General features: G+C 26.5%; 10 protein-coding genes across 10 annotated transcripts; 3 read left to right on the plus strand and 7 right to left on the minus strand. All coding sequences in view use genetic code 12, as the record gives it.

The window, feature by feature from the left end:
• Nucleotides 1-434: 434 nt before the first annotated feature.
• Nucleotides 435-1,832, minus strand: KGF55_003293 (uncharacterized protein; the record flags this gene model as incomplete). The annotated part of the gene is made up of 1 exon (XM_051758070.1): nt 435-1,832. One exon carries the CDS (start codon nt 1,830-1,832, stop codon nt 435-437), a length of 1,398 nt encoding a protein of 465 aa, XP_051613665.1.
• Nucleotides 1,833-2,330: 498 nt separating this feature from the next.
• On the plus strand, nt 2,331-2,702 carry SNP3 (Sm-like protein; the record flags this gene model as incomplete). Its single annotated transcript, XM_051758071.1, has 1 exon — nt 2,331-2,702. The coding sequence occupies one exon, from the start codon at nt 2,331-2,333 to the stop codon at nt 2,700-2,702; it is 372 nt and encodes a 123-aa protein (XP_051613666.1).
• Nucleotides 2,703-2,804: 102 nt separating this feature from the next.
• On the minus strand, nt 2,805-3,272 carry KGF55_003295 (uncharacterized protein; the record flags this gene model as incomplete). The annotated part of the gene is made up of 1 exon (XM_051758072.1): nt 2,805-3,272. The coding sequence occupies one exon, from the start codon at nt 3,270-3,272 to the stop codon at nt 2,805-2,807; it is 468 nt and encodes a 155-aa protein (XP_051613667.1).
• A 581-nt stretch (nt 3,273-3,853) lies between these two features.
• Nucleotides 3,854-5,545, minus strand: KGF55_003296 (glycolipid translocation protein; the record flags this gene model as incomplete). The annotated part of the gene is made up of 1 exon (XM_051758073.1): nt 3,854-5,545. One exon carries the CDS (start codon nt 5,543-5,545, stop codon nt 3,854-3,856), a length of 1,692 nt encoding a protein of 563 aa, XP_051613668.1.
• A 505-nt stretch (nt 5,546-6,050) lies between these two features.
• On the plus strand, nt 6,051-6,692 carry HAP31 (Hap31p; the record flags this gene model as incomplete). The annotated part of the gene is made up of 1 exon (XM_051758076.1): nt 6,051-6,692. One exon carries the CDS (start codon nt 6,051-6,053, stop codon nt 6,690-6,692), a length of 642 nt encoding a protein of 213 aa, XP_051613669.1.
• A 455-nt stretch (nt 6,693-7,147) lies between these two features.
• On the minus strand, nt 7,148-7,969 carry KGF55_003298 (histone H2A.Z-specific chaperone CHZ1; the record flags this gene model as incomplete). The annotated part of the gene is made up of 1 exon (XM_051758077.1): nt 7,148-7,969. One exon carries the CDS (start codon nt 7,967-7,969, stop codon nt 7,148-7,150), a length of 822 nt encoding a protein of 273 aa, XP_051613670.1.
• A 788-nt stretch (nt 7,970-8,757) lies between these two features.
• Nucleotides 8,758-9,414, plus strand: KGF55_003299 (mRNA splicing protein; the record flags this gene model as incomplete). The annotated part of the gene is made up of 2 exons (XM_051758078.1): nt 8,758-8,760; nt 8,965-9,414. The coding sequence occupies 2 exons, from the start codon at nt 8,758-8,760 to the stop codon at nt 9,412-9,414; spliced, it is 453 nt and encodes a 150-aa protein (XP_051613671.1).
• A 240-nt stretch (nt 9,415-9,654) lies between these two features.
• Nucleotides 9,655-10,323, minus strand: YPT31 (Rab family GTPase; the record flags this gene model as incomplete). The annotated part of the gene is made up of 1 exon (XM_051758079.1): nt 9,655-10,323. One exon carries the CDS (start codon nt 10,321-10,323, stop codon nt 9,655-9,657), a length of 669 nt encoding a protein of 222 aa, XP_051613672.1.
• Nucleotides 10,324-10,878: 555 nt separating this feature from the next.
• Nucleotides 10,879-14,757, minus strand: ECM22 (Ecm22p; the record flags this gene model as incomplete). Its single annotated transcript, XM_051758080.1, has 1 exon — nt 10,879-14,757. One exon carries the CDS (start codon nt 14,755-14,757, stop codon nt 10,879-10,881), a length of 3,879 nt encoding a protein of 1,292 aa, XP_051613673.1.
• An 8,721-nt stretch (nt 14,758-23,478) lies between these two features.
• On the minus strand, nt 23,479-24,987 carry KGF55_003302 (uncharacterized protein; the record flags this gene model as incomplete). Its single annotated transcript, XM_051758081.1, has 1 exon — nt 23,479-24,987. The coding sequence occupies one exon, from the start codon at nt 24,985-24,987 to the stop codon at nt 23,479-23,481; it is 1,509 nt and encodes a 502-aa protein (XP_051613674.1).
• Nucleotides 24,988-26,550: the final 1,563 nt, after the last annotated feature.

Genomic DNA, 26,550 nt, shown 5'->3' on the forward strand with positions numbered 1-26,550 from the left:
TAATATATCAATATCTCACCTTTTGTTTTCAAAATCATTCAATTATTCAAAGATCGCTTGCTAAACAGTAAAAAAACAAGTTTAGTTTGTAGGAGAACAAATTATTTTTTTTCCTAATAATCTACATAAGTATGTGACAAGTTTAACCTATTTATGGCACATTCAAAGATCATAAGTCCTAATATCTATTCAAACGAGTGACAAGTTTAACCTATTTATGGCACATTCAAAGATCATAAGTCCTAATATCTATTCAAACGAGAAGAATTGAAAGACTTTACTGTTGAATAGCCTAGTGCTTTTCAATAATTCTCATATCGGAATCGCAAATATAATTTTCTTGAATTAGATTCATTTCAAAAAGTTCAAAAGTGAATAATCATTTTTCAAACCTATATGTAGGGTTTTAGAAGTTCCATTCTGGCCAAATACTCCTAGTTTGTTGAAAAATGACTCCTCCTCTTTAATTGAGATTTTAGTTTTTTGAAAAAGTATAATGGCCATTGACATGATATTACTTGGATATAATGTGGTGTATAGATTTGAATGTTATCAAACTTATCAAAGTTGTTACAGCGATATTGATTTGTAAGTCGTGGCCACCAGGATATTCTTAAATTTGGATTACTAAGATATAGCATGGCGATTTCAGTTGCAAAGATATAATTAGCAACATCAGTACGTATTATTAGTTTCTGTAATTTTGAAACATCTATCCATTTCAAGTCCAAATACTGTGAAGATAAACATAAGTTCCTCAATTTTGATAAATTGGCATTGGCTAGTATTTTCCAAAATTCAAATTTCTCAAATTCGAAATTAGCTTTTTCAAAAAAGATAACATCTCTGTAATCTTTTTTGCTATAGTGGTCTAATGTTAGGGAAGTAATCTCATCTGTACGAAAAAATTTATCTAATGTGAACAACCACTTTCGTGGCTTTGCTTTAATGTGTAATTCACGTTTTTTCTGAATACCTCTCAATTCTTTGTGTTTACCCCAAAATATTATTTGAAGGGTCTTTAATTTGCAATCAATCTTATTCAATTTTTCAAGCAATAATGGATCCATCAAATTTATAAAACCCTTAAAAGCAAGATGCAAGTCCTCAAGGTTTTTAAATAAGTTAATACTGTTAAATACATCAATACTTCTTAGTAGGTCTTGGTCAATGTCACCATGGTGATATCTTCTTTTTCTACTACGAACTAATCCAAACTGAAATTTAAAACTTTTGAGGTTATTATACAAGAAATCATATGATAGTGGATTATTCAGTCCAAAAACCAATACTCGATCAAATAATTCATGATAAATATTAGGTTTCTGAAAAGTTATAGCCTCCAATGCTTCGTTAGAACTTCTGTATTTATTTGGTTCTAGCTGGTTGTTTGCTAAAGCAAAACTAATACAGTCTATATTTTTGAAATATTTTACGATTCTTTCCAATAATGCTGGGGCTGCTCTATTAAAGTCGATTGATAGTTTATCTATGTGTCCCAAAAAAACATCATTTTCAATACTAAGATGTTGAATCTTTTGAAATCTATCAATTTTATTCTCGATCATGCTTGTGTAAAACTTAGAAGATTCAATGATGGTGTACTTTTTGGTAAAGTCATTTACAATGTTTTTATGCATCCTCCAACCAGTGTAAGTAATGGATTTTATCTCACTATCATTAAAGTATATATGAATGAACTTATATAATTTTTTTCGACCAATGTCACAAAATTTAGAATGTAAAGGTATCAAATTTAATACCATGTGATGATTCATCTGCTGAAATATCAATTCCAACACTTCTGATGGGAAATATACTAATTTTTCCATGTCTCAAAAAATTTTGAATCGTTTGTTTATGATTGAGTACTTCTAATTACGCTTTTAGTAAGTTTTTGGCTATTGTCTGCTTTTAATAGGATTTGTAAAAATGCTATGTAAAAAATTTAGGAAACATCAACTCTGAAATTTGAAGAATGAATTGGCTGCAAAAAATCAAATCAAAATTCCTTATATGAGAAGCTACCAACTTGTTCGTTTGTTATTACACGACGTTGAAGTCTCAAATCAGGACAAGTACATTAATGATGAACTAACTGTGAACTCTTTCATTGAACAAACTTCTAGCTTAGCATATCCCGATATCAATAGTGAGGGGGCAGTGGTAAAGCTCCAGGTTGTGATTACTGGATTTCTCTTGTATCTGACTTAAATTTTGTAAAAAAAGGAATTTATCAACTCCATTCAATCGATAAAAAAAAAGATATAATTATAAAATAAGCAAAACAGTGAAACAACCAAAGTAACCATCATAACAACCCTCACAACATGCTATTTTTCAGTTTTTTCAAAACCCTAGTTGATCAGGAAGTAACGGTGGAATTAAAAAATGATATGGAAATAAAAGGAACGCTTAAATCAGTAGATCAATATTTAAATTTAAAATTAGATAATATTACATGTACAAATGGTGATAAATATCCTTATTTACAAGCAGTTAAAAATTTATTTATAAGAGGCTCAACTGTACGTTATGTACATATGAGTCCGAATTCTGTTGATTGTACATTATTACAAGATGCATCAAGAAGAGGTATGTTTAAAAATATTTCAAAATTGAAAGATATATTAGAATTACTACGAGAAACGATACTAACTGAATTTACTTTTATAGAAGCCATGGTTCAAGCATCAAAATAAATAGATTTTATTAAAAGTTATGTATTATTAATAATGAAATGATGAAATTAATGAAAATTAAAAAATTTGATTTTGAAATATTACTGTACTGTTTAAATAAGATCAGGACGGCTGTATGCCTAACTTCTTATGACATCTAGCTCTAGTATGACCTGACTCCTTGCAAAATGAGCAGATAATATGAGTTTTCTTTTTACTTTTGGATTCATGTGATGGAGTAGAACTTAGATTTGGCTGAATTTTCGTTGGAACAATTGGTTTATTTTGGGTTTGACTTTCAGGTAGAAGATACGGTATTTGACTCTTCGGTATAAGAATAAACTCTTCTTCTCCATCATTCAAGTTGCTGCCACATTTTGGACATTCAACTTTATTCTGTAGTAATTTATGAAAGTGTTCGTCAGATATTCGCTCTTTATCCTTCAGTTCTGCTTGAAACTTTGCTATATAATCATTTATTGTTTTAATTTTCAAATCGTATCCTCTTTTTAGTTGCTCCAATTCTGTGTTCTTATTTATTATAATCTTAGCTAGATTATCCACTTCCCTCAGTAGATCAGCGATTGACATGGGAAGATGAGTTTGAAATCAATTTTATTGTTGATTAAATCTTTGAGAAATCGTGGAGCAGTATGGACGATTAATTGAGCACTCCCACACTCGATAACAATGATTAACTTTCAGGATGAAAACTTTGTATTTTGTTGTTTGAAAAGTTGGAGAAGATGATAAGAATTTGGGCTACAATTTTTCCAAATTTACCAAAATTCGTTTAAAATCTTAGGTCCAGTTCATCAAAAAGTCCCTGCTCCGAAAATTTCAAAATTTTGGCTGTGATGGCCTTTGGTGGAAGTGCATTGTTTGTACACTAATAATTTGTTCAAATTTTCGAGGTGTCCAGTTCGATTCTTGCGGTTTGAATTTCAAACTATTTGAGTAGTCAATATGTTTAATTCAGGTAATTAATAATATAATCACTGGAGGGAAGTAATTCAGCACAGTAATATTATCCGTAATGGAGGCGGTACTGGATGGCACATCGTTAGCTAATTAATAATTTGTTAGTGTCTATATGATACGACTCTAAATTTTTGCAAAATTTTACAATACTATAAGAGGATAATAAATGTAAGAAGTATTTTTTTAATGGTCTATTCCGTTTTAATCCTAAAAACTGATCTAATTGTATGTTGTAAGTTTTGCCTTTCTAATATCATCAAATTTATTAATAAGACAAAAGATAGTACAGCACTTTTAAATAAATCTTCCCAACTAGTAGTTAGAAGTGATCTTTCCTTAAATACAAAAAAATATTGTAATAACCAAATACTTATAGTTACAGCTATTGATCCAGAAACATACAGTAAAATTTGGGATACACCAATATTTTTATCAAGAGGTTTGAAATAATCTTTGATAGCTATAGCACAATAAATTATTCTCATTAACATATTAACCATACTTGCAATCATTAAACCAGATAATCTTAATTTCATTTCTTTAATTAATAAATATGATAATCCTAATATAGAAATAGTAATAAATGTTAAAAAATTTGAATATTTCTGCATATCTGATGGTTTAACAATACTTGTAAAAAATGCTTCAAATATACCATTAAAAGCTAAAAATGGAATATATGCAATATATAAAGGAAATAACTCAAAAATTTCAGTTTGTTCCCATTTATTCTTACCACCAATAATAAATCTTAATAAAAAAGATCCATTTGTTATACCTGCAAACAACAAGAATAAACATAAATTAAAATAAAATAAACTTATCATTTTGATATATGTAAAAGATTGTAATAATGATTTTGATTTAGATTGAGTACTATTTATAATTTTAGTTAACATTAATCTTGTTGATTCTTCTAATGGTTGAAATAATAATCTTGCTATAATTGAACCATAATTTACAATAACTGCATATGTTCCTTGTTCTTCAATAGTACATAAATATGCAATTAATAATTTATCACCCTCAGTTAATAATTGTTTGAAGATCATTTGAATGAAAAAACTTTTAAAAATTTCAACAACATTAGAGTCAAAATAATAAAACTTGGAACCTTCATCAATTTTAGTGATTGAACATTTGATATGAGTATTGTTGACTTTATTGAATCCTATGAATGAAACGGAATATAATAAAAAAATCAGCAAAGAATATGATATTTGACCAAAAGCAAAAGCTAATACTGACAATCCGCTAAATTCCAATGATGATGAATTGTATTGCTTTGCCAAATATACCCCAATAAAAGTAGTAATACATTTCACAAATAATGATATACTTTCAAACTTTGATCTTTTTCCAAATTCTAATTGATATTGATAAATACAATATATAGGTTCAATAATTAATTCTAAAAAAATCAGTAAAATTAAAAGTACTACAACTAAATTATGGAATGGTAAATTTAAAAAATAATTTTGAAAATTATCTGATTTAAAACCTTGAAAATATCCAATTAATAAAGTTATTGGAATTGATATGATAATAGGTAAAAATCCAAAATTTATAATTTTTTGTAAAGTTTTATTTTTTAATTTTAAATCATCATTATTTTGAATTCTTTGAATTGATAATCTAATTGATTCTCTACTGAAAAAAAGTATTGTTGAAATTAAAAATTCTAAATAAATTGATAATCCAAATATTTTTGGTGATATAAATTTAATTAATAATTGATTTAATAAAAATGTAAAAAGTTTTGTCGCTATTTGTACTAGTATTAATGAAGATATACCTTTTGCTGATTCTTCTATCACATTTGATTTTGAACCTTCAATTGTGTTTGACTTTTTCGCTGCATTTAGATTTCCTTCATTTGACATGCTATTGCTGAACTTGTCGAATTGAATTTAATACCGAAATGAATGAGCCCAAAATTTCTTATAGTAAAGTGTAGAAATTCAATTGGAATAGCAGCAGTGTATAAGGGTCTTCTCTTCCCTCTTCAATGTCTCTGGTTGACTAAATTAGAGTTTAAACAATAGATGAACTTATGAAACGAATGTCTAAATAATTGTTTTTCGGTAACTTACTATATTTTTCGCGAAACTTAATTTTCACATCATGTTTTGAAAAATTTCCGATTTTGTAATTCTAGCCATTAACGATAGATTCATAGTAATCAATATTTACAATTTACATATATAACAAAACAACATATATAATTTAATTCAAATACATGAGTCAGATCATATAACATTTATCGAATATTTGAAAAAGTCCTAAATCACAATTCACATATTAAAAAATTAAAAACTTACAACAAAACTCTCACAAAAAAACCAACCTTTACTCCACACATAACATATATATATTCACAAAAAAGAAATGGATCAAAATGCAAGAGATATAGAATTAAGAGAACAAGATCGATGGTTACCTATAGCAAATGTTGCAAGATTAATGAAAAATACATTACCACCAACAGCAAAAGTTTCAAAAGATGCTAAAGAATGTATGCAAGAATGTGTTTCTGAATTTATATCATTTATAACAAGTGAAGCAAGTGATAGATGTTTAAGAGAAAAAAGAAAAACTATAAATGGTGAAGATATTTTATATTCAATGTATGATTTAGGTTTTGAAAATTATGCTGAAGTTTTAAAAATTTATTTAGCAAAATATAGAGAACAACAAAGTTTAAGACAAGAAAGAGGAGAAATTAAATTAACTAAAAAACAAATGAAATTACAAGCTCAATTAGCTGCTGAAGCTGAAGCTGAAGCACGAGCTCAAGCTCAAGCTCAAGCAGAAGCAGAAGCACAAGCTCAAAATCAAGGAGAAGTTGAAGGAGTGATTGAAGGAGAGGTTGAAGCGGAAGCGGAAGATGAAAATGAAATTGAAATTGAAAATGAAAATCAACTAGATATTCAAGATCAAATACAAAATCAAGATCAAAATGAAAATGAAAATAATTTTGATTCGTCGGTGAAAATAGAAGAGGAAGGATTGGAAGAAGAACTAATATGATAACCTTAGTAAATTACCGTAGTCTTTTACTTCATTTCACATCCTTGTATTTATTTATTCTCTTATTTATTAAAATATAAATAGTCTTTCGATTATGGTTGTAACCATTTTTTGTTGTTTTCGTACACAATCTTTTTCATTTTTCGGCTGTAAAAAAAAATATTCAATTTGAGTTTTAGACGAATTTGGTTGCAAAAAAATTGAATTTTGGTAACACAACCTTTTGTTCGAATTCAAGACCAATAATACATGTTCTTAACACTAGTAATGAAGACTTTGACGTAAAATTTAATAATAATTGAACTTTATTAATACAAACATAAGTATATATATAATTTTTAAAAAAATTTTGATCAAATTTGAAAGAATTAGTTTGTATCAAACAAACTTCTAAATCAAAGCAATGTTCTGAGATGCTTCATTCTTTCTTTTTGTATTTTTCTTGTGAAGGGTACTTAAACTTCAACTGCTTCAGTTTCTTCTTCATCATAAGCTTCTTGACCTTCTTCATAATCTTCTTCATCATCATCTAAATTTTCATCACCAGCTTCATCTTTTTCAGCAGGAACAGTTTCACCTTCTTCATTTTTATCAGCTAATATACCATTTTCTTTATCTAATTTTTCAGCAGTTTCATTAAAATCAATTTGTTTACCTCTTGTTCTTTTATTACCTTTAATAATATTACTTTGATCAATTTCAACTAATGGATCTTTTTCTTCATCATCATCTTCAATTTCTCCTTTTAAATCTTCATCATCTTCATCATCATCATCTTCATTATCATCATCATTTTCATCTGCATCTTCATCTTCTTCATCATCTTCTTCATCATCTTCATCTTCTTCATCTTTTCCTCCATTTTTAGAACTTGATTTTTTATCATCTTCATCATCATAATTTCTTCTTTTAGTTTTCTTTTTACTTGGTTCTTTACCAGTTGATTTTGATTTTGATCTTTTACCATCAGATGATCCCTTTTTATCATCATCACCTGCAGTTGTTTCTAATAAATCTTCAAATTCTTTATTTTCTTCTTTTTCTTTACGATCATCAATTTCAGCAGTTGCTTCATCATGTCCTTTTTCTTGTTGTTTTTTTCTTTCTTTTCTATCATCTATTTTAGAATCTTCATCATCACGTTTCTTTTCTTGTTGCTTTTTGTTTTCTTTTTTATCATCTTTTTTAGCATCTTGATCATCATGTTCTCTTTCTTCTCTTGCTTTTTTGGTTAAATGTTTACCATTGTATTTTCTTTTATCTTCTGTTTCAGCCATTGTGAGTTATATGTTTTCTTTAGTATTTTCTTTTGGATTACCAATTGTTGTTGTTACTCAATTGAAAAATAATGAAATCTTTTCTATGAATATAAGTTTTAAAAGTCCGAATAGAAATGTGTTAAATTCAAAGAAATAATGAAGAATTGTGAACTGAAAAAGTAAAAAAAATGAAATGAAATTTCAATTGATATTTATAATTAATTTATAGAATTGAATAGAAGTTATTAATAATATAATGTAATAATATAATAATTTATAATATTAAGAAATCAATCTGGTTAGTTTTTCAAGTATTTTTCATTTCTGTCTATTTTAAATATATAAATTTTACGGAGCAAGCAAAAATAAATTCTTTAACAGAGCCATCTTTTTTTTTATTTTTCTATTGCTTAAGAACTAAACTAAATTTAATAAACTCACCCCGAATTTTACGATTTACTGTACTAACAATTTGTGTAAGTTACTATTAAAATTGTGTAATAGTTTAATTTATTTTGGTACAAATTACACTAACTTACTCCCCTTTCAACCTTAACAATTATAAATTTGTATTTCGAAAATCACTATGTCATAATTTCAAAAACTACGTAATGTATTATTGACAAAAAGCAAGTGTCATAAAATTAGAGTTTACGACAAAAAAGTGTTTTGTTAATTCGAAAAGGAAGGTTAAATTTGTGTGATAATAATAATCTATAAAGAGATAATTTTACGACCATAATTGAAATTTAGTAATATTCATTAGATCATAGCAATATTACAAGTGAAACTCAAACTAAAACAATATGGTATGTAATTTTATTGTGCAAAATTAACGGTCATGACTAATTTAGGTGATCATCATCATCATCATCATCAATTTTCACGGTGGACTTATACGATCAGAATCCGTTTAAATGATGAGTTAAATGATGATGTCAATATTCCTTAAACCAACGTGTGAGTCAAATAAACGAATTCCGTAATGTTATACTAACAATCAATTTTTATAGTCAGTAAAACTACCGATTAATAAAAAGACAAGAATGTCAGATTTAATAAATTATAGATTAAAAATTACAACAATAGATAATAGAACATATATTGGTTCATTATTATCATTTGATAAATATATGAACCTTGTATTATCAGATTGTGAAGAATCAAGAATAACAAAAAAGAGTTGGCAAGAATTGAAAAATAAAAGTAAAAAATCAAATAAATCCATATTAAATACTACAACCACCACTAATAATACACCATTATTCCCCACGGAAATTCCCAAAAGTAATAAACCAGATGTTGTTAAAAGACAATTAGGTTTAATTATATTAAGAGGTGAACAAATTGTTAATTTTAGTATTGAAACCGGTCCATTAACAGATATTAAAACAAGAGTTGCAATTGGTAAAAAAGGTAGAATAATGAAACAACCAGTTGGTAAATTAAAAAAAATAGCATAGTAACTTTACAAGTTCGTAATATAGCATATTGTTTGAGAGTACGTATATTCGATACTATTATGACACTTGTATTCCTTTATGAATAAATTGGAATGCATTGTATATAAGTAGTTGCAACATATTTGTATTCCTCAATAAATAATCTTGAAATGTATTATTATTATTATATATTATCTTTCCTTTCATTATCACTTACAAACGTATTGATTATCCCATGTAAATATTATATGATTCTTAATCTTAACAACAATTTGAATTATTTTTATTTTTATTTTTATCTTTTGGAGCAGGAGTTAAACTTATAGTAGGACCATTATTACTTGTTTTTAAACCACCATTATTTTCATTAGTATCTAATTGATGTTTTGAAATCATTTCATAAATATTTTTTAATAATTGATGAAAACTTAAATCAACATTATCAGAACTTAAAGCAGAAGCTTCAGTAAATAATAAATTATTTTCTAATGCAAAATTTTTTGCTTCATCTGTTGGTACGGCTCTTAAATGATCTAAATCAGATTTATTACCAACTAATTCTATTATAATATTTGCATCAGCATGTTCTTTTAATTCTTTTAACCATCTACTAACACTTTCATAACTTTCAGTTTTTGAAATATCATAAACAATTAATGCTCCAACTGCTCCTCTATAATATGCAGAAGTAATAGCTCTATATCTTTCTTGTCCTGCTGTATCCCAAATTTGTGCTTTAACTCTTTTACCATCTATTTCAACAGTTCTTGTTGCAAATTCTACTCCTATTGTTGATCTACTTTCTAAATTAAATTCATCTCTTGTAAATCTTGATAATAAATTTGATTTTCCAACTCCTGAATCTCCAATTAATACTATTTTATATAAATATTCATAATCATATGAATAATCATCTGTATTATCTGACATTTTTTATGAGTGTGTGTATATGTGCTTGTGTATATATGAATGAGTGGGTGAGTGAGTGAGTAATTAGTTTTATGTATATGTGTAAGTTGATTGTTTTGATATCGTTTATTAATTTATCAATAGATTAGTTGAGTTGATAATCGTAAATTTGATAGTATAATAGTTTTGCTGTCCAAATTAGCTAAGTTTTTTGGATACTTGTTTGAGATGTATGTAACCTGGGAAAAAATATAGGTGATATATATCTCTTGATTATCGATGCAAAATACTGAATAGTCCTTGATGAAAAGAATTGGTATGTGGTTTAATTATAAGTTTATTGATGTTGTATTATAATTGTTTTAAAATGTGAATTCTTTTTTTCTTTGTTTGTTGTTGAAAATAAATTTATTTAGGAGAGAGAAAATTAACGAGAAATAGAGAGGTGTTTCTTTTATCAACACCGTATAAGAAATGTAAGTTTAAGTATCAGACATTTCAAGTAATAAATAAGAAGTATTTTAAGTAACGATAATTTTAATTTACATTTCTAAATAATCTAAACAATTAATCTTTTTAACTTTGATGATCTTTTCTAATATCAAAATCATCTTTTAAAAAACCCAGTGGTTGTAATTTCATAAAATCTATATTACCATCATCAATTATTGAACTTTCAATTAATTCATTAACATTTATTTCATAACCAATTGATCTTTGAGGATAATTTTGTTTTCTAATATATTGTTTTGCAAATGATGTTATTTGAATTTCTTTTATACCAATTTTTTCAATAAATTCATGTCTTATTTTCATTATATCACTTATATTATTTCTCCATTGATTTATTTCCATAATTTTAAAATCTGTTTGAGATGACATATGTTCAACTAAAAATTTATATAATAAACTTAATCTTAATTGAAAAAAATTTATAGTTCTTATTAAATATGATGAAATATATTTTAATTCATTTATAAAAGGTTGATAAATTTTAAAATCAAATTTTATAGTAGAAGGATTTTCAATTTCAAATTTATAAATATCATAATCATCATCACTTGCAAATACATCCATCATTAAAGGACTATCAAAATCTCTTAAAAAGAAAAATTTAATTTGAGGAAAAATAGCTAATAATGATTTTTTAACTAATTTATAAAATAAATATAGGATTTTTTCCATTGGACCTTGAGTTTTTTTATTTGCAATGAATTTACCAGGAAACATTCTAACCCATTTTATAATCATTTCATATAATAATCTTTGTTGTAATTCCATATCAAATAAATTATTATTAATTTGTGGTAAATAATGATCAATTGATTCATTTAAAAATTTTAATAATTCTTTATATTTTAATTCTAAAAATTGATGAGTTAAATATTGATTTGAAGTTGAATTTGTTCTACTATGTTCAATCATTGGTAATAAGATTTCACCAAATCTTATAAATAACAGTTGACATTCTATTATGAAAGTTGGATCATAACCAGGAAAATGTATAGATGATACTATATTTGTCATTAATTTTAAATGAGTTGAAACTAATTTTGGAGGATATCTACCAACTTTTATAGATGAATTCATATTATAAGTTAAAACTCCAAATAATCCTTCTCTAAAACAAACAGTTGAATTTAATGAACTTTCTGGATCATAAACTGACATTAAACTTAAAATATATGATACTGAACCAGCAATATCAGGATCTGAATTTGTATTTAACATAGTTCTTAAATGTTGTATAACTTCAGCATAATAATGAATAGATTTAACTAAACAAATTTGTCTAACTCTTTCTAATTCAATACCTCTATTAATCAGTGATATTTCTCCATCAGAACTATAATACTTGTATGAATCATTAAAACAATTTGTAATTAAATAATTAGCGCTAAGATTTAATAATACATTAAACATTAATTCACTTGTATAAGCTTTATAAATAAAACTGTTTAACCATAAAGTATATAATTCTCTAATTTGAAATAAATTTGCTTCTCCTTTATGAATAGCAGGACCAACAGTATTTAAAACTTTTAATAAATATTCAGAATAATTTATTTTTTTCCTCTTGATACATTTAAAAGTCGATTGTTGATTAATAGCACCTGATAAAGCTTGAGAATTATATTGATTATACATCATGTCAAGTGGTGTAGCCAGATGAAATTGTTGAGGTGTTTGATAATTTGAAGGAGATTCAATATTAAAATCATCTTTTAATTGAGTTGTTGGTAATTTTAATTTATCTTTTTCATCATCAGGAGATTTTGATTCTGTTTGTAATTTATAAACTGGATAAATGATTTCACCTTCATCTTTCATAGTTAATAGATTATCAAAATTTTGAGTTACACTTTTCCTATTTGGATTTTGACGACTTAGATTTAATTTATTTTTAGTTGAATCAATTATTTCATCATCATCTTTTTTACTTATTGATCCTAAAGTTGGTAAATTTTTATTACTACTATTTGGTTTTTTAGAAGTTGATAATCTTCGAGTTGATTGATCTGATAATTTACTAATTGAAGAATTTGATGGTTGTCGTTTAGTTTTAGGTTTGATAATTCTATTAGCAGCATTACTACCACCAATATTTAATTGATCTTCTCCTCCATCAGATTCATTTTCATCTTCATTCTTATTTCTTATACTACTAGTTGATGATGATCTTTGAATTAATTTATGTGAATCAGTTGCACTTCTTGGTTGAGTCAATTTTTGAATTTGATTTTGTTGTTTAGCTTCTCTTAATTCTTGTAATTGTTCTTCAGTGTAATCCAAATAACCACATTTCACTTTATGTTTAATACAATTAATACATGATGGTAAATCTTCTGAACATTTAACTCTTCTCTTTTTACAATTTGGACAACCTAATTTTGAATTTTTATGTTTTCTTCTTTTAGTTTTTTCATTATACTGTAAGTTTGTTGTAGATAAATTTGGCGAAGATGATGATGATTGTATATTATTCGTTTGATCATTTGATGATGATGATGAAGCAGTAATTGCACTAGTTGATAAAGAAGTAGTGGTATTTGTTTGACCGATTTCATTACCAACACTACCACTAACTTCAATTGCTCTAGAATCTTTTGGTAATAATTTTGCAGTCATTGATTCAATTGATGATTTTGATTTAAAATTTAATGATGATCCAATTGTATTTAAAGATTTATTTAAATTTGATATTATATTCAATTTTGTATTTTGTAATGAATTATTACTACTACTTGGTAATATAGGAACTGATAAATTTGTTAATGATGTAGAAGATGAACTTGATAAAGGCAATGATGATGACAAATTAGGTGTTTTAGTATGTTGATCATAATTTAGTTGAGTTTGATATTCATTTGTAAATAAATGATGAAGTTGAGATTGAGTTGATTGAGTTGATGGTTGTTGAAATTGATGTTGGATTTGTTGGTATTGTTGTTGTTGTAGCTGCTGCTGTTGATAAAGTTGTTGTTGCTGAGGTTGATACTGTTGTTGTTGTAACTGTTGATGGTGTTGAAGTAGTTGTAAATTTGAATCAGTTGATGTAGTTGTTGTTGCCAAATTAACTAATAAAGGATTGTTATTGTAATTGTGTTGTAAAATAAAAGAATTTTTTCCAGAAATATTATGATTAAAATTGGTAGCATTATCATCACCAAATGATTTAGTATGTTGCACATTTTGTGTATTCATTACATTATATTGATTATCATATAATGAAGGAGGTAATTGTGATAATGAATTTAATGTATTATTTTGAATATCATATATATTTTTAGTTTTCAATGATGAAGAAGATGATAATGGTGTATTAGTTGTTGTTGTATTAGCTAAATTTACATTAATTGAATTTGAAAATTTCGGTTTTTGAAATGTGTTAACATTTTTATTATCATCACCCCTTAAATTTCTGAAACTTGAATTTATTATTGATTGATTTAAATTTAAATTTGAAATTTGAGAATTAATTGAAGGTGAAAGATTTGAAACTCCTATACTTCTATTTGGAACAATTGATGATCTTCTTGAATTTGAGTTTGAATTTGAATCATGAAAATTTGTATTAATAATTTGTTGTTGTTTTACAATAGGTGAAGATTTATTACTTGAATTTGTAGTGATATCAGTATTAATATCATCATCATCTTTTTGTTTTTCATTATCTTCAACTGACATTATATCAAAATAATCATCAAATGTAATTGAATTACTATCTTCGTCTGAATTTAAATTTAATTCTGATTGATCCGTTTCGGATATTGTAGTAGTATCAATAAATTGAAATTGATTAAAATCCAACAGTTCTGTAATTCCAAAATAATTATTATTATCACTAGTATTTGTAAATTCAGTTAATTCAGTTAATGTTTTGTTATTGTTGAAATGAATGTTATTTAATTTAGTTTGATTATTGTATTCTAAAGTTTCACTGTAAAAACTCATTAGCTAATTTTGATTGAAAATAAGTTTTTTAATAGTTCACTTTTAGTTGCAAAAGCATAAAATTGTATATTTGTGATATTGAAAAAAATAAATGAAGAATGATTTGAAACACCAACGTAAAATAATTTACCACTCAAGATTTAAATTTTAAAAATTAGTTCGATTGATTGTGTAATATAGTTAATTCTGTAGTTGAGCCAAGCAGTTAAACTTTAATGTGATCTGTTGCAAAATGAGATTTGAAGTTTTCCGGAATGTGAAATTTAATTCTTGATAAGGTCTTTTTGATTCCAATACTGATCCTTGAAAATTGATGGATGTATGAAAAACGAAAGTATTGATTTAATTTAAAGATTTTGAAATAAATAAATAAGTTAATTTGTTTATTTGTTATTGACTTGAGTTTTCTGATCAATTTGAGTAATAACTAATCAACCTTTATATCCATGAAGTTTGTCGTGGTTAATTTTGAAATTAAATGAGTAGTTTTGGTTGAGATTTATTATTTGAAATATTTGTTTTATATTTTAAATTTAAAAAACTTTAAATAATAACGATCTTTTTAATTATTATTTTTATTGTGATAACAAACCAATTTTGTATTTAAGTAATTATACTTCTATTCTTTAATTAAAAAACTAAAAATTTAATCACCGTGTACTTTTTGTGTATTTGGGAGTTATTATTAGTAATATTACTAGTAGTAGTGGTTGGGGGATCTAGTGCTCGGTTTTTATAAGTTAAATTATAGATAATTTGTGTAATTAATACAATTGATTTTGTGAAAATGAGTGATTAATATAAAATTCTATAATATATGAATTAATTGATATGAGTAGGTCTAAAGATAAAGCAATTGAGTATATTGATTGAGTTTGATAGTGAGTAGATGTTGTCAAAGATCAATTACTTAAGTTGGAATGTTTGAATTTATATAAGTGATGAAAAACTGAGCCTTTAAATTTTTTAAATGATACGAAACTCGAAAATCAAAAATGATCAGAAGGCTGAGGTGTAAGTTTATTAGATTATGAGAGAAGAAGAACCAAAAAGAAAAAGAAATAGACAAACAAACGAAACAAATAAGAAACAACAAAATAATTTCGGTAAAAATTCAAGAGGAAGAATGGTTGATATATATAGTGAAACAATTTGATTTTATTTCATTAGTGATAAATCTTTTAACCTTAATAGATATTTGATAGATATAATCTTTTTTTGTATTTTAATGTAAACACACCCTTTAGATTCGACCATAGTATTTTATTAAACATAGTAGGCTTTTAAATAAAATCAACGTGTGGGCGTAAGGGAAATCGAGTCCACAAAGTTACAAAAAGAGTAATGAGTTTAGGCATAGAACAAATTTTACAACTATCAAAAAATATGTCAAATCGCCATACAAAATCTTGATTGTTATTTTTTTAATCTATATATTGTTTATTGTACGATCCTAAAACAAATGTTTGATAACTGAACAATTAGTTTATCAATGTAATCATAAATAATGCCATTTTTTCCCTATTTCATACTTTATAATATTACTGTATAAACACAAAAGTATAAAATGAAATATTATTTAGTATTTAATACATTTTGAAGTTATACAGCATTTTGTGCATATTTCATGCAAACATGTAAAATAAAAAAATCCATTACTATCTAAGTACAAAAATCAAACAACTTATTGCATAAAAAATAATATGGTGCTTAGATTTGTATATGATAGTAGTTATCACCAGATTTGACTGTGTCTTTTTTTTTTTTATTGTTTTAATCGAAGTTGTTTCAGAATACTCCTTAAGCGGTATTATAAGTTTCAAATAAAAATACTTTGAAACATCTTCATCTGACTATCGTCTCGTCCATAAAACTCTATCAAGAAGTATACCGCTTCCATTTAACTTTTACTATTTTACTTTTAGGATACTGATTGATGATCATGACGATCATAAAGGTTAAAACCTTATGCATTTACGGTTCATGGAATTTCTTTTTAAATTGAATTTAAAGAATAAAGAATATGTTGATTATTCACGATCCGAAAAACACTTATTAATCATTTTGTGGGTATTCCAATTTCAAAAGCCATAGTACATTAAGACGACTAATAGAGGGGAGATGTTTTATCGACCATTATACTAGTACCTGAGAAAGTTCTGCCATCATGATCGATCAACTCTATAAACTGTTTGACTATTTTGTTCGAGCAAAACAGTATGTAAGTTACCATTAGTAAAATTTTCTTCAAACCTTAGCAACCTAAATATTTAATTTAATATATGGGGTTTGACATTCATACTAAAAAAAGATAGTTATCGATTTACAATACATAAAAATTATATGAGGTTTGTGTATGAAAGGATTTATTATAATTAGGGTTAAACATGCATATTCCGGCTTTGGTAATCTAATTTTAACGTTCTTCACTCACTAAAATTTAATTAATAGTCTAAAATATAATAAATTATGTTCTTTACGAACTTTGTTTTAATTAAAAAAAAAAGCCTAATTTTTTTTTTATATTTTTTAATTTGTTTCCAATTTGCGCTTTATCAATAATTTCAAACAAATCTTTGAACGGTTGATTGAAGTCCCACACTCGCCCAACTATAGGGTAAAGCATGAGAGTAAAAATTCTATTGAAACTAAACCATAACCATTTTCTTTTTCTCTTCTTCTATAAATCCATTCAACGCCTCATCAAAACCTTTGTTTTGCTGGAGTTGTTAAAATAGAAGTTATTCGTAAATGGTTTTTGAATAATTTCTTATATGCTTTCGTTATATGGTAAAATAAAAATACAACATGGTAATATTTTGTATTTTGTATGGTAAAAGTTAGCAAAGTTGCATCAAAGAAAGTATAAAAAAAAAAACATGTTAGTCCAAATGTTTGGAAATCCTGGTTTTGAATATGATACTTTCATATTAATAAGATTAGTCTATTATGACGCGAAGAATGGTATAATATGGCGTCATGGCAAACGCCGTGGTGATCTTCGTTAAACATTAAAAAAGTAAGATTTAATATTGTCTTATAGATCTTTTGAATTAGATTCCGCTTTTGTTCTTTAATCTAAAATTATTGAATTAATCTGATTAGATCGATACTTTTAAATTTAAAACTACTTGTGTCAATTAATTTCTGTGTTCACTCGCTAAAGTTTTCTTAGTTGAATTTCTTGTTTGTTGCAAATAAATACGATAGCTTGAAGTTCCGTAAATCTCAATGCATTAACTGGTCATAAACAAATTACATGTTTATATTATCTTGTAATGAATTTATTTTTGAAAAAGCCAAATAACCATGATAATCATTGAACGGTCGAAGTAAACAAAAATCATTCATACATTTCTAAAAATAGATTTTTATATATTGTTCACGATAATAACTATACAATAGAATAAGCTTAACTGTTATAAAGAAGCAATTCTTAAACATGCATAATGTACATTGATTTAAAAAGGAATTGATCTCAAAACCATTTTATTATAGTGTTCCTTGTAAATATTAACTACTGACAAATGCCGTGAAAGATAAAGCAAGTATCTACAAAAATACCGACTATTTCAAAACCATATAATTAATGCAAATTGACTTAAATTTCGTTTAGTTAGACTTTGTGATATAATGAGTCATTTTAAGTTATTAAGTGGTATTACATTTTAATTTTAATAAAATGCTATTAATAACTTGAACCACAGCAAAATTAAATCTCAATATCTTTTTATATGAAAAAACCGCATCGATAATCATCAATATGTGGGGTAATTTGTAAGGGAAAGATTGAAGCTTCTAAATTTTTGTTGATGTCATTTAGGGTTTATTGTATGTTGTATAATAGAATTAGCGCAATCACTAATGAGAATTTTCGCTATCGACTGAATAATGACAATGTAAAGTTAATTCATTAAGTTTTGAAAGTAATGTAAATTCCTTTTTGGTTATGAGGAGTAGATCACATGCCGACGATTGAGAGACAATTTAATTTTCATTACAACCAATTTTGACAAACATTTTTCACAACTACCATAACAGGAGAATAATGATGGAAATAAAAAACTTCTCGAGTTAGGCTGTTAGTAAACACATTTACAATTCACCTTATTTACTCTACATTATAGGTGCCCTATTCAGAAATAGATTACTATCAGATGTGGAACCATTATATCATGTAAATGAAGAACCAATACTTCATGCACTTACAATAGGACGATTAAAATAATCAAAGAAGACCTGGTCCCTATCTCAACACCGATAATTGCGAGTATACAAGAGTCTATCAAAAAGAATCAAGATTTAAAACAATAGTTCTGGTCCTATGTAATGCGTTCACCTGCATCAGTTAAGTTCTTCCAGGTAAGTGAAAGCTTCTTTGATGGTTTACGATATTTCTTTGTTTAAATTTGTTGTATTTCTCCATCTATTGTGCTTAGGAATCCTAAATAAAAAATTGAAAAACAATAGGAACAGTTTAAACTTTATTATAACATAACCTGTATTTTCAAATTGTTATTGTTCGATGACGAAAAGTAAGAATAATTGAAAAAATGGACCATAAGTTATTTTTTTTACCGTGTTATCGTTCGTAACTGCGTCCATGAGTAGTATCTCAAAACTTAATACTATACTTAGATCTAGATTAATACTCTATCTTATAGCTTTAACTACTTGGCTTAGGCTATTTTAAGTTACATCAATTGTTGTAAAGTCTCTCCTATATTTAACTACGCGATTTGCAAATTCTCTGGATACACATATGTGCATACACTAATTTTAGGAACTGTCTATTGTTGTCATACTTCAAAGTTTATTTTATTATAACAACAACTTATTGATCATATACGGTGGATTTCGAACTCATGATTGCAGATACTTCTCATCTACGGCGTTTTTATTATACACTCGAAGATCATGAAAACCTATTGAGCCCTTACTTAATACAAAATTTCACATTTCAAACGCTAAAACTTGAAAGATTAAATATATATTTCAATTCCGTTGGGACGGTTTTGATAATCATGGTTGCGATCCATCGTTGCTATTGATTTACATGAAATTATAATGTCTATTTTTAGTCAAAAACTTATTATCCACAACTTCAATGAGATAACCTGTTTGTCAATTGAGTTTTAAAATTGACAAAAATGCCGAATACTTAAATGAATTTACAGCAAAATCAAAATCAATATCTTTTTCTTAATATCAGTGTAAAGCGTTCCCCTGCCAAGCTTAGAATTTCTCGTAAATTTGAATGATTATTACATTTTTTGTAAACCCGTTTTTGTGTAGTAAGGCTTATAACTCCAAAAAAGGTACCATTTACGATTGAATCTGGCTTTATGGCAAAAAAACACAAAAATAAGCCATTTTAATCAATAGGGATAGTTTAAGATTGTTTTGTTCTGTTAGCATAATGTGAGACCTTCCCCCTATTACCCAACTGCAAAAACAAGGCTTAAATTTGCCTTTAAATTTACAAATTTTATCGATGTGCAATCTGATATCTGAAATGATATACAATTGAAAAATATGAAGCGCAAATTCATGGGTGTTAATTTGGGGGATCAAGTACATAAAATTGAAAGAGTTTTACACAAATTATTTTCTTAGCTACCAACTAGATTATAGGGCGTGCTTATGAGTTCAAAAATCATTTGCAATACGAACTGATTCGAGTTTTTTGCAACCCTGTATTCATCAAGGTATGTAAACAAGCATACTTAAAACTTTTATAGACGTTATCATATAATTGATAGATTTTAATAATGGGCAATAAGAATAACTTATCCCAAAGGACTTGCATTTTCTTCCCATGACAATTATGGATTGGATGTCAACAAAGGGTTTGGGAGAAAATTGAGCAAACACTCATTAACTACAACTCAAACAAATCTCATCAAGAGTAATCAATGGAATGAAAATAAGTATCTGGATTTTTTAAACAATGGGTTAAGATATACTTTACACCTTTGGAGAACTCACGTAGTTCGTCTTTCATGAATTATCAACTATCAAGAATCAGCACTATTCAGAAATTTTAATTGCTGAGGTCATTGAATTGGTCGTCCGACCTTCATTCTATCGGAAAAATTAGTTATTTAATATTAATAGAGAGGTGGTTCAAGATTTATTTAAATGCACTATCATAGCTCCGTGTTTTTACTTGCAAATGTTGGATAAAGCATTACATTGTGGAGTTTCATAAAATATTTTTGCTTATTCTAATTAGAAAGGCGGCATTACAGGATAAAAATTGCAACTACATCTAACATTGAAGGCAACACATTAACTTTAGAGAATGAGATTTTGAAATTATTTGACATGATCAAGAACCATGGGGGTTTTACAGAAAAATGTAAATCAACATTTATAATCCTCAATATCAAAAAAAGTGGATCAGATAACTTAAATCATTTTGAGATTTTAGTCAACTTCACTAATGACATGTTTGTCAAGTCTAGATGAGTAACATTCAAAACTCCCTTTGACTTTTGAGTGATAAACATACCGTTTTTGAAGAAATTAAATAAAGCCCATTAACGGGTATTACACGTTGCACAAAAACTTACCAAGTTAATACAGAATACAAAGATGAAGGATCTATATTCATAATGAAGAGTCTATTTCAAAATTCATCAACATCTTAGCTTTTACTTCAATATCCCACAGTTTCAAATAAAAAATGCTTCAACATTCAATTGGTTTCAAACAGGGTTTAACTTATTGAAACATTTAAAATACTTTGCTTATGTTTTAACCCCTTCAATTCAAAGAAACCATTATGCATAACGCAAGAACTAAAAAAATTAGAATCGAAGAAAAAGATTTATTTTAAATTATGCTTAAGTTAACCGAAATTGTTTCGGGATTCAAGAAAGGAGAAAAAGATGATTTCACTGTGCCTTACATTTTAATAAATTCTACTTTTTCAGATTGGTACAAAATTGATAAATGAATATGAGTTTAGTGTGATAAATCTGATGATATTTTTGAGAACAACGTTAAAAGTTTTCTGATAGTTTACCATGAGCAAAGTACTGGAAGTTATATTGTTTATTTAACTTTAATCTGGGATTGCTTCAGATTCAAACTTTTCTAGTTCTGCTCGGTAACAAATTTAGATTTTTTTAACGAACTTAATTGGTGGCTAAAAGATTATTTAAATGATAATTATGAAACGCAAATCAAACAAATAGAAGATGCGAAAATCTTAAAAATTATAGATCTGATTAACAATCAATTATCTCACCTATAAAATAAGTTTGTAAAGAATAACCTACTTTCAAATATATATGATTGGTTGTATTCTGTGAATTTAATCGTTTGTAACTCAGGCTACTACAGTATTTCGATGATGGTCTAAATTTTTACTTAAAATGCTCAATAAGCTGTTTTGATTTTTATAATTTCATGAATGTTGTTTTTTGAATTTGTCAAGTTGATCAGTTTATAAAGAATACGTTTAGGGACTTTATTCACCTACGTACTTTAACACTCGTTTTGTAAATGGGATTTGACAGAGATAAGCTACGAACTTTTTATTTTACTATTATTATACAACTTACTGTCATTGAAAAGTCACATCATCAAACTTATTCAAGGAAGTTCAAATTTATCAATTAGAATCAGTTATATTAATGTACTTGATGCTTCGATTGTTTTCAATCGACCTTTCATTTATCATTTGCTCAATGCTAAACAATTTGACTAAGACTCTATGCATTCATAACAAATTCAGAAACTGTTTTAAAATACCTAAGCAATAAAATGATCAAATCGTTATCATCATATGAACTAACTCAACCATTTGCAAATCGTAAAACTTAAAATTTCTTCATCATTGTTAACGTTACTCATATTTCAATATTTAAAAAACAAATTTTACATTGACACTAGTTTAAGTTGATTTGAATGCTTTATTGATCATGTCATAAAAATTATTCCTCCACTGGTTCAATGGGGTAATTAAATTTTTAAAACTTTATTTTTGAATAATATCAAAATCATTCGAGAAAACTTAAGAATGTTTAGGATTCAAAAAATTTCAGATTAATCACTCAAAATTTACTTTGGAAAATTGTTGGGTTGTAACATACAGTTAAATCTATAGTTGATGATTAAATCGATTGAGGGGATAATTTATTTTAAAACTAAATGTACATACATAAATAATTTCAGAAATATTAGACATGAAATTTGTACATATAATATGCTATTAACTATAATAAGCGGGAGTTCAGGGCTAATGGTAACTATGTTGAATTCATATATATGGACGGGAACCTATCTATTCAAATTGTAAATTGATCAGGTGAGATCGTTGATTAAGGGTTCACAACTCTAAACTTACATAAATCAACTTTAAATTTACATAAAATATACTAATTAACTTTTTCCATATAGACCCAAGGACAGTAGTTAAGTGAGCAGAATCGATCTGTTCTTAGTATTAAATTCCCATCTTTTTAATCTAACATTATAGTCATTGATAACTACTTCAAGATTATTTCTGGATAGAGTAGGATGAAAATTATAAGTAAGAACAAAGTTGTTACTTATTTTCGCCATCAATTAATTTTAGTGCCAGACTTATGCATTACATCCTATTTAACTAATAATCGTTTTTTAAACCTATATGCCCATGACACACACAAGCTTGTTCAATAATAGTGTCTTCCTACTCTAAGTTCTCTTAAATATCCTTATATACAACCTCTATTTTTGAGCCCATTTTAAAACTTCTAAAGAACAAACAACAATAAAAATAGTAGTAGGTAAAGTTAAAACAACATAACCCCAAAATAAAACTCCAGACATTTCTTTTTGATAAATACCATTTAATTGAGAAATTTGACTTAATTGAATAGCAGGAGGACTAATAGTTAAAATAAATGAAACAATTAAAAATATGGGATCATCTAATATTGATATATTAATATATTTTACACAGCCTGCTATTATAGGTAATAATATTAATGAAGGTAATATCATTCTTGATAATAATGAACCAAATAATATACGATTATAATGTTTTGATGGAGCAGGAATATCTAATGATGGATATAAATTTGAACCTAATACTATTAATATTAAAGGAATTGATACGGACCCTAAATTTGTAATTGCTTCAGTTAATGTATTATGAACGAAAGAACCATCTCCATTTTCTTTACCTATTTTAAAAAAAATTTTTTGTAATGGAGTTGATGCTACTATAACACTTAATAACATTGCATGTAATGGAGGATTCATAAATGATATAAATTGTTTTATACCTGGTAAATTTTTTAAAAAATCTAGGAATCGTATTGGTTTTTCTAATATTTCAACTTTATTATCATTATTTGTGTTGTTGGTGTTGTTATTGTTATCACTATCATCACTATCTGAAATAGGTGAAGGATCATGACTTTGCGAATGTAATTGTGAATTATATGTTTGTGATGGTGTATTGTTACTTGTGTAATTGTTTGATATTGAATTATTTGATGATGAAGAAGAAGAAGAAGATGATGTTGAAGTAGCATTAATTTCATTTGATGTAACTCTTTCTTCATCAATATATAAAGCTTGTTCATTATCTTCAGCTAATAAATGAAATTGTTCATCATTTATAATTTTAACACCATTTTTTGAATAATAAGTATTTAATTCTAATTGAGATCTTTTTCTTAATAAAGTATTAAAACCCCAAGACCATCTTAATATTTGACCTAATTGTTGAAAAATTAATAAATATAATATACCTCTACCTGCAACTTTATCACTATCATCATCAGGTATATCATCCCATAATAATCCAGGTAAAGTATAAGCTAAACTTAAAGTTAATGATACTGGTAAACTATTTGAATTTCCAAATACTGCCATAGCAGTAACAAAATCAGTTTCTGGTTCATTTAATCCTAAAAATAATGAAGTTAATTTTGAACATAAAAAACTTATTAAAGTTGAAACAGTAAAAAATATTGGTATAATAATAATATCAATTAATTTTGATAAACTTAAAGAACTTGCTAATTTTGAAAATATTAAACATGGAGTAAATAAATCAACATTTAATGAACTTAAAATTTTTTGACCTTTTGTATTTAATAAACCTGTTTTAGCTGCAATAAATCCTGCAAAACATATAATTATAACTTCTAATACTGCTTCAAATGTTAAAAATGAAATATCTAAATATGATAAAGTATCTGCTGGATTAGATAGTAGATCACTCATGAATCTATTAATGAGATTAGTTTAGTTGTTCTTTGTTTGTTTGTTGATTTATGATGTTTTGGTTGGCAAAAAAAATATTTAATGATATTTGTTTTTGATTGCTTTATAAACACGAGTTTAGTTTTAGTTATTCAAATTTGCGTTCTTACTAAACTTTAAACTCCACTGATTGACTCGAAAACTTGTAAGAAGTCTGTTGAATGAATAGATTTGACACCAGATGAATACCAGATATAAAACTCGAAGGATGATTCAGAAGTATATATAAATATTATTGGTAGATCAATATAGATGTATATAAAAAATGTGGCACAATCTATTACCTAATGATTCTATTATTCTATTGCATAATATGTATTGTTTTTGTGCTACCAATGAGATTATAAGATAAGAGAAATTGAAAGAAAAATTTTAATATGAAACAAACCTAAATTAACAGAAAGTATGAGAATGGCAAAAAGAGATCAAAGAAAGGATCTCGATTAATAGAGGCTTAATTGAGCAAAGAAATGTTTTTAATGGCTTAAAGTTATCTTAAAATCAAGGGATTATAGAATTTTTTTGGAACAGGCAAAGCAAACACAAGGTCATTATTTTAATTTTAATACGTAATAGAATATTGATGAAATTTTAAACACACAAAAAAAAACGTTTATCAATTACAATTTCAATTTCAATTTCATTCCATCACATTATCTTGCATTCCACACAAAAACATATAATATTATATTAAGTTAAGTGTTACCGAAATTGACAAGTTTAAGAATTAGTCGAATACAAAGAGAAAATAAACACTTTTTCTGGCTCCTGTTTTCATTTAATTCTATCTCAAACTTTAATTAGACTATTACATATAATTTATGCGCATAACAATTTTTTATAGTCTTTCCTTTTTAGTGAGTTTGATCTAATTTAAATTTGCAATTCACACCAACAATACACAAATTTCCTAAATTAAGCCCAATTTTTTGGAAATGATTTCTAACTTAGTATCACCGAATCTCTCTATTGACGCTTCTCCTAAGTAGGTAGAATTCAAAAGAGCTCTCGGAGCTTGTGGAGCTTATTTCATTCCTATTCACGCATAATTTGAACGCATATGTAAGGAACAAAAGGAGTACATCAAAATTCTTAATTGTTGGTCACATGAAGATACTTCCTTTTAATTTGTTCACCTAGTAATTTGATTTTGGGATACTAAAGTAGAATTGACATTGAGATGCTAGATCCATGGGTATCATGTTTATGCATGTCCCTTTCATCTTTTGGTCACCATAATGAGCCTATTTTTCAACAAAGAAAACCCGTAGCATTTATTTATATTATTTGGCCATGTAAACAAGCTCTTCCATCTACTATTCAAAACTTCGGTTTCAAAGTTGAGTGTTGCAGAATTCGGATGAAACGCTATTGAATTTGGCTGCTAAAGAAAATGGTTATGAAATTTTATAGTACACTTGGTAGTTCTATTCCGTTGAAATCAAAACAAATCAGAGAGAGCTATATACTCAAAATAAACAAACTTCAAATCAGATAAAGGATTCAATAATAGATTAAACAAAT

Source organism: Candida pseudojiufengensis (genome assembly GCF_024610245.1).
Source record: "Candida pseudojiufengensis strain CBS 10847 chromosome Unknown scaffold1, whole genome shotgun sequence".
NCBI lineage: Eukaryota > Fungi > Ascomycota > Pichiomycetes > Serinales > Debaryomycetaceae > Lodderomyces > Lodderomyces pseudojiufengensis.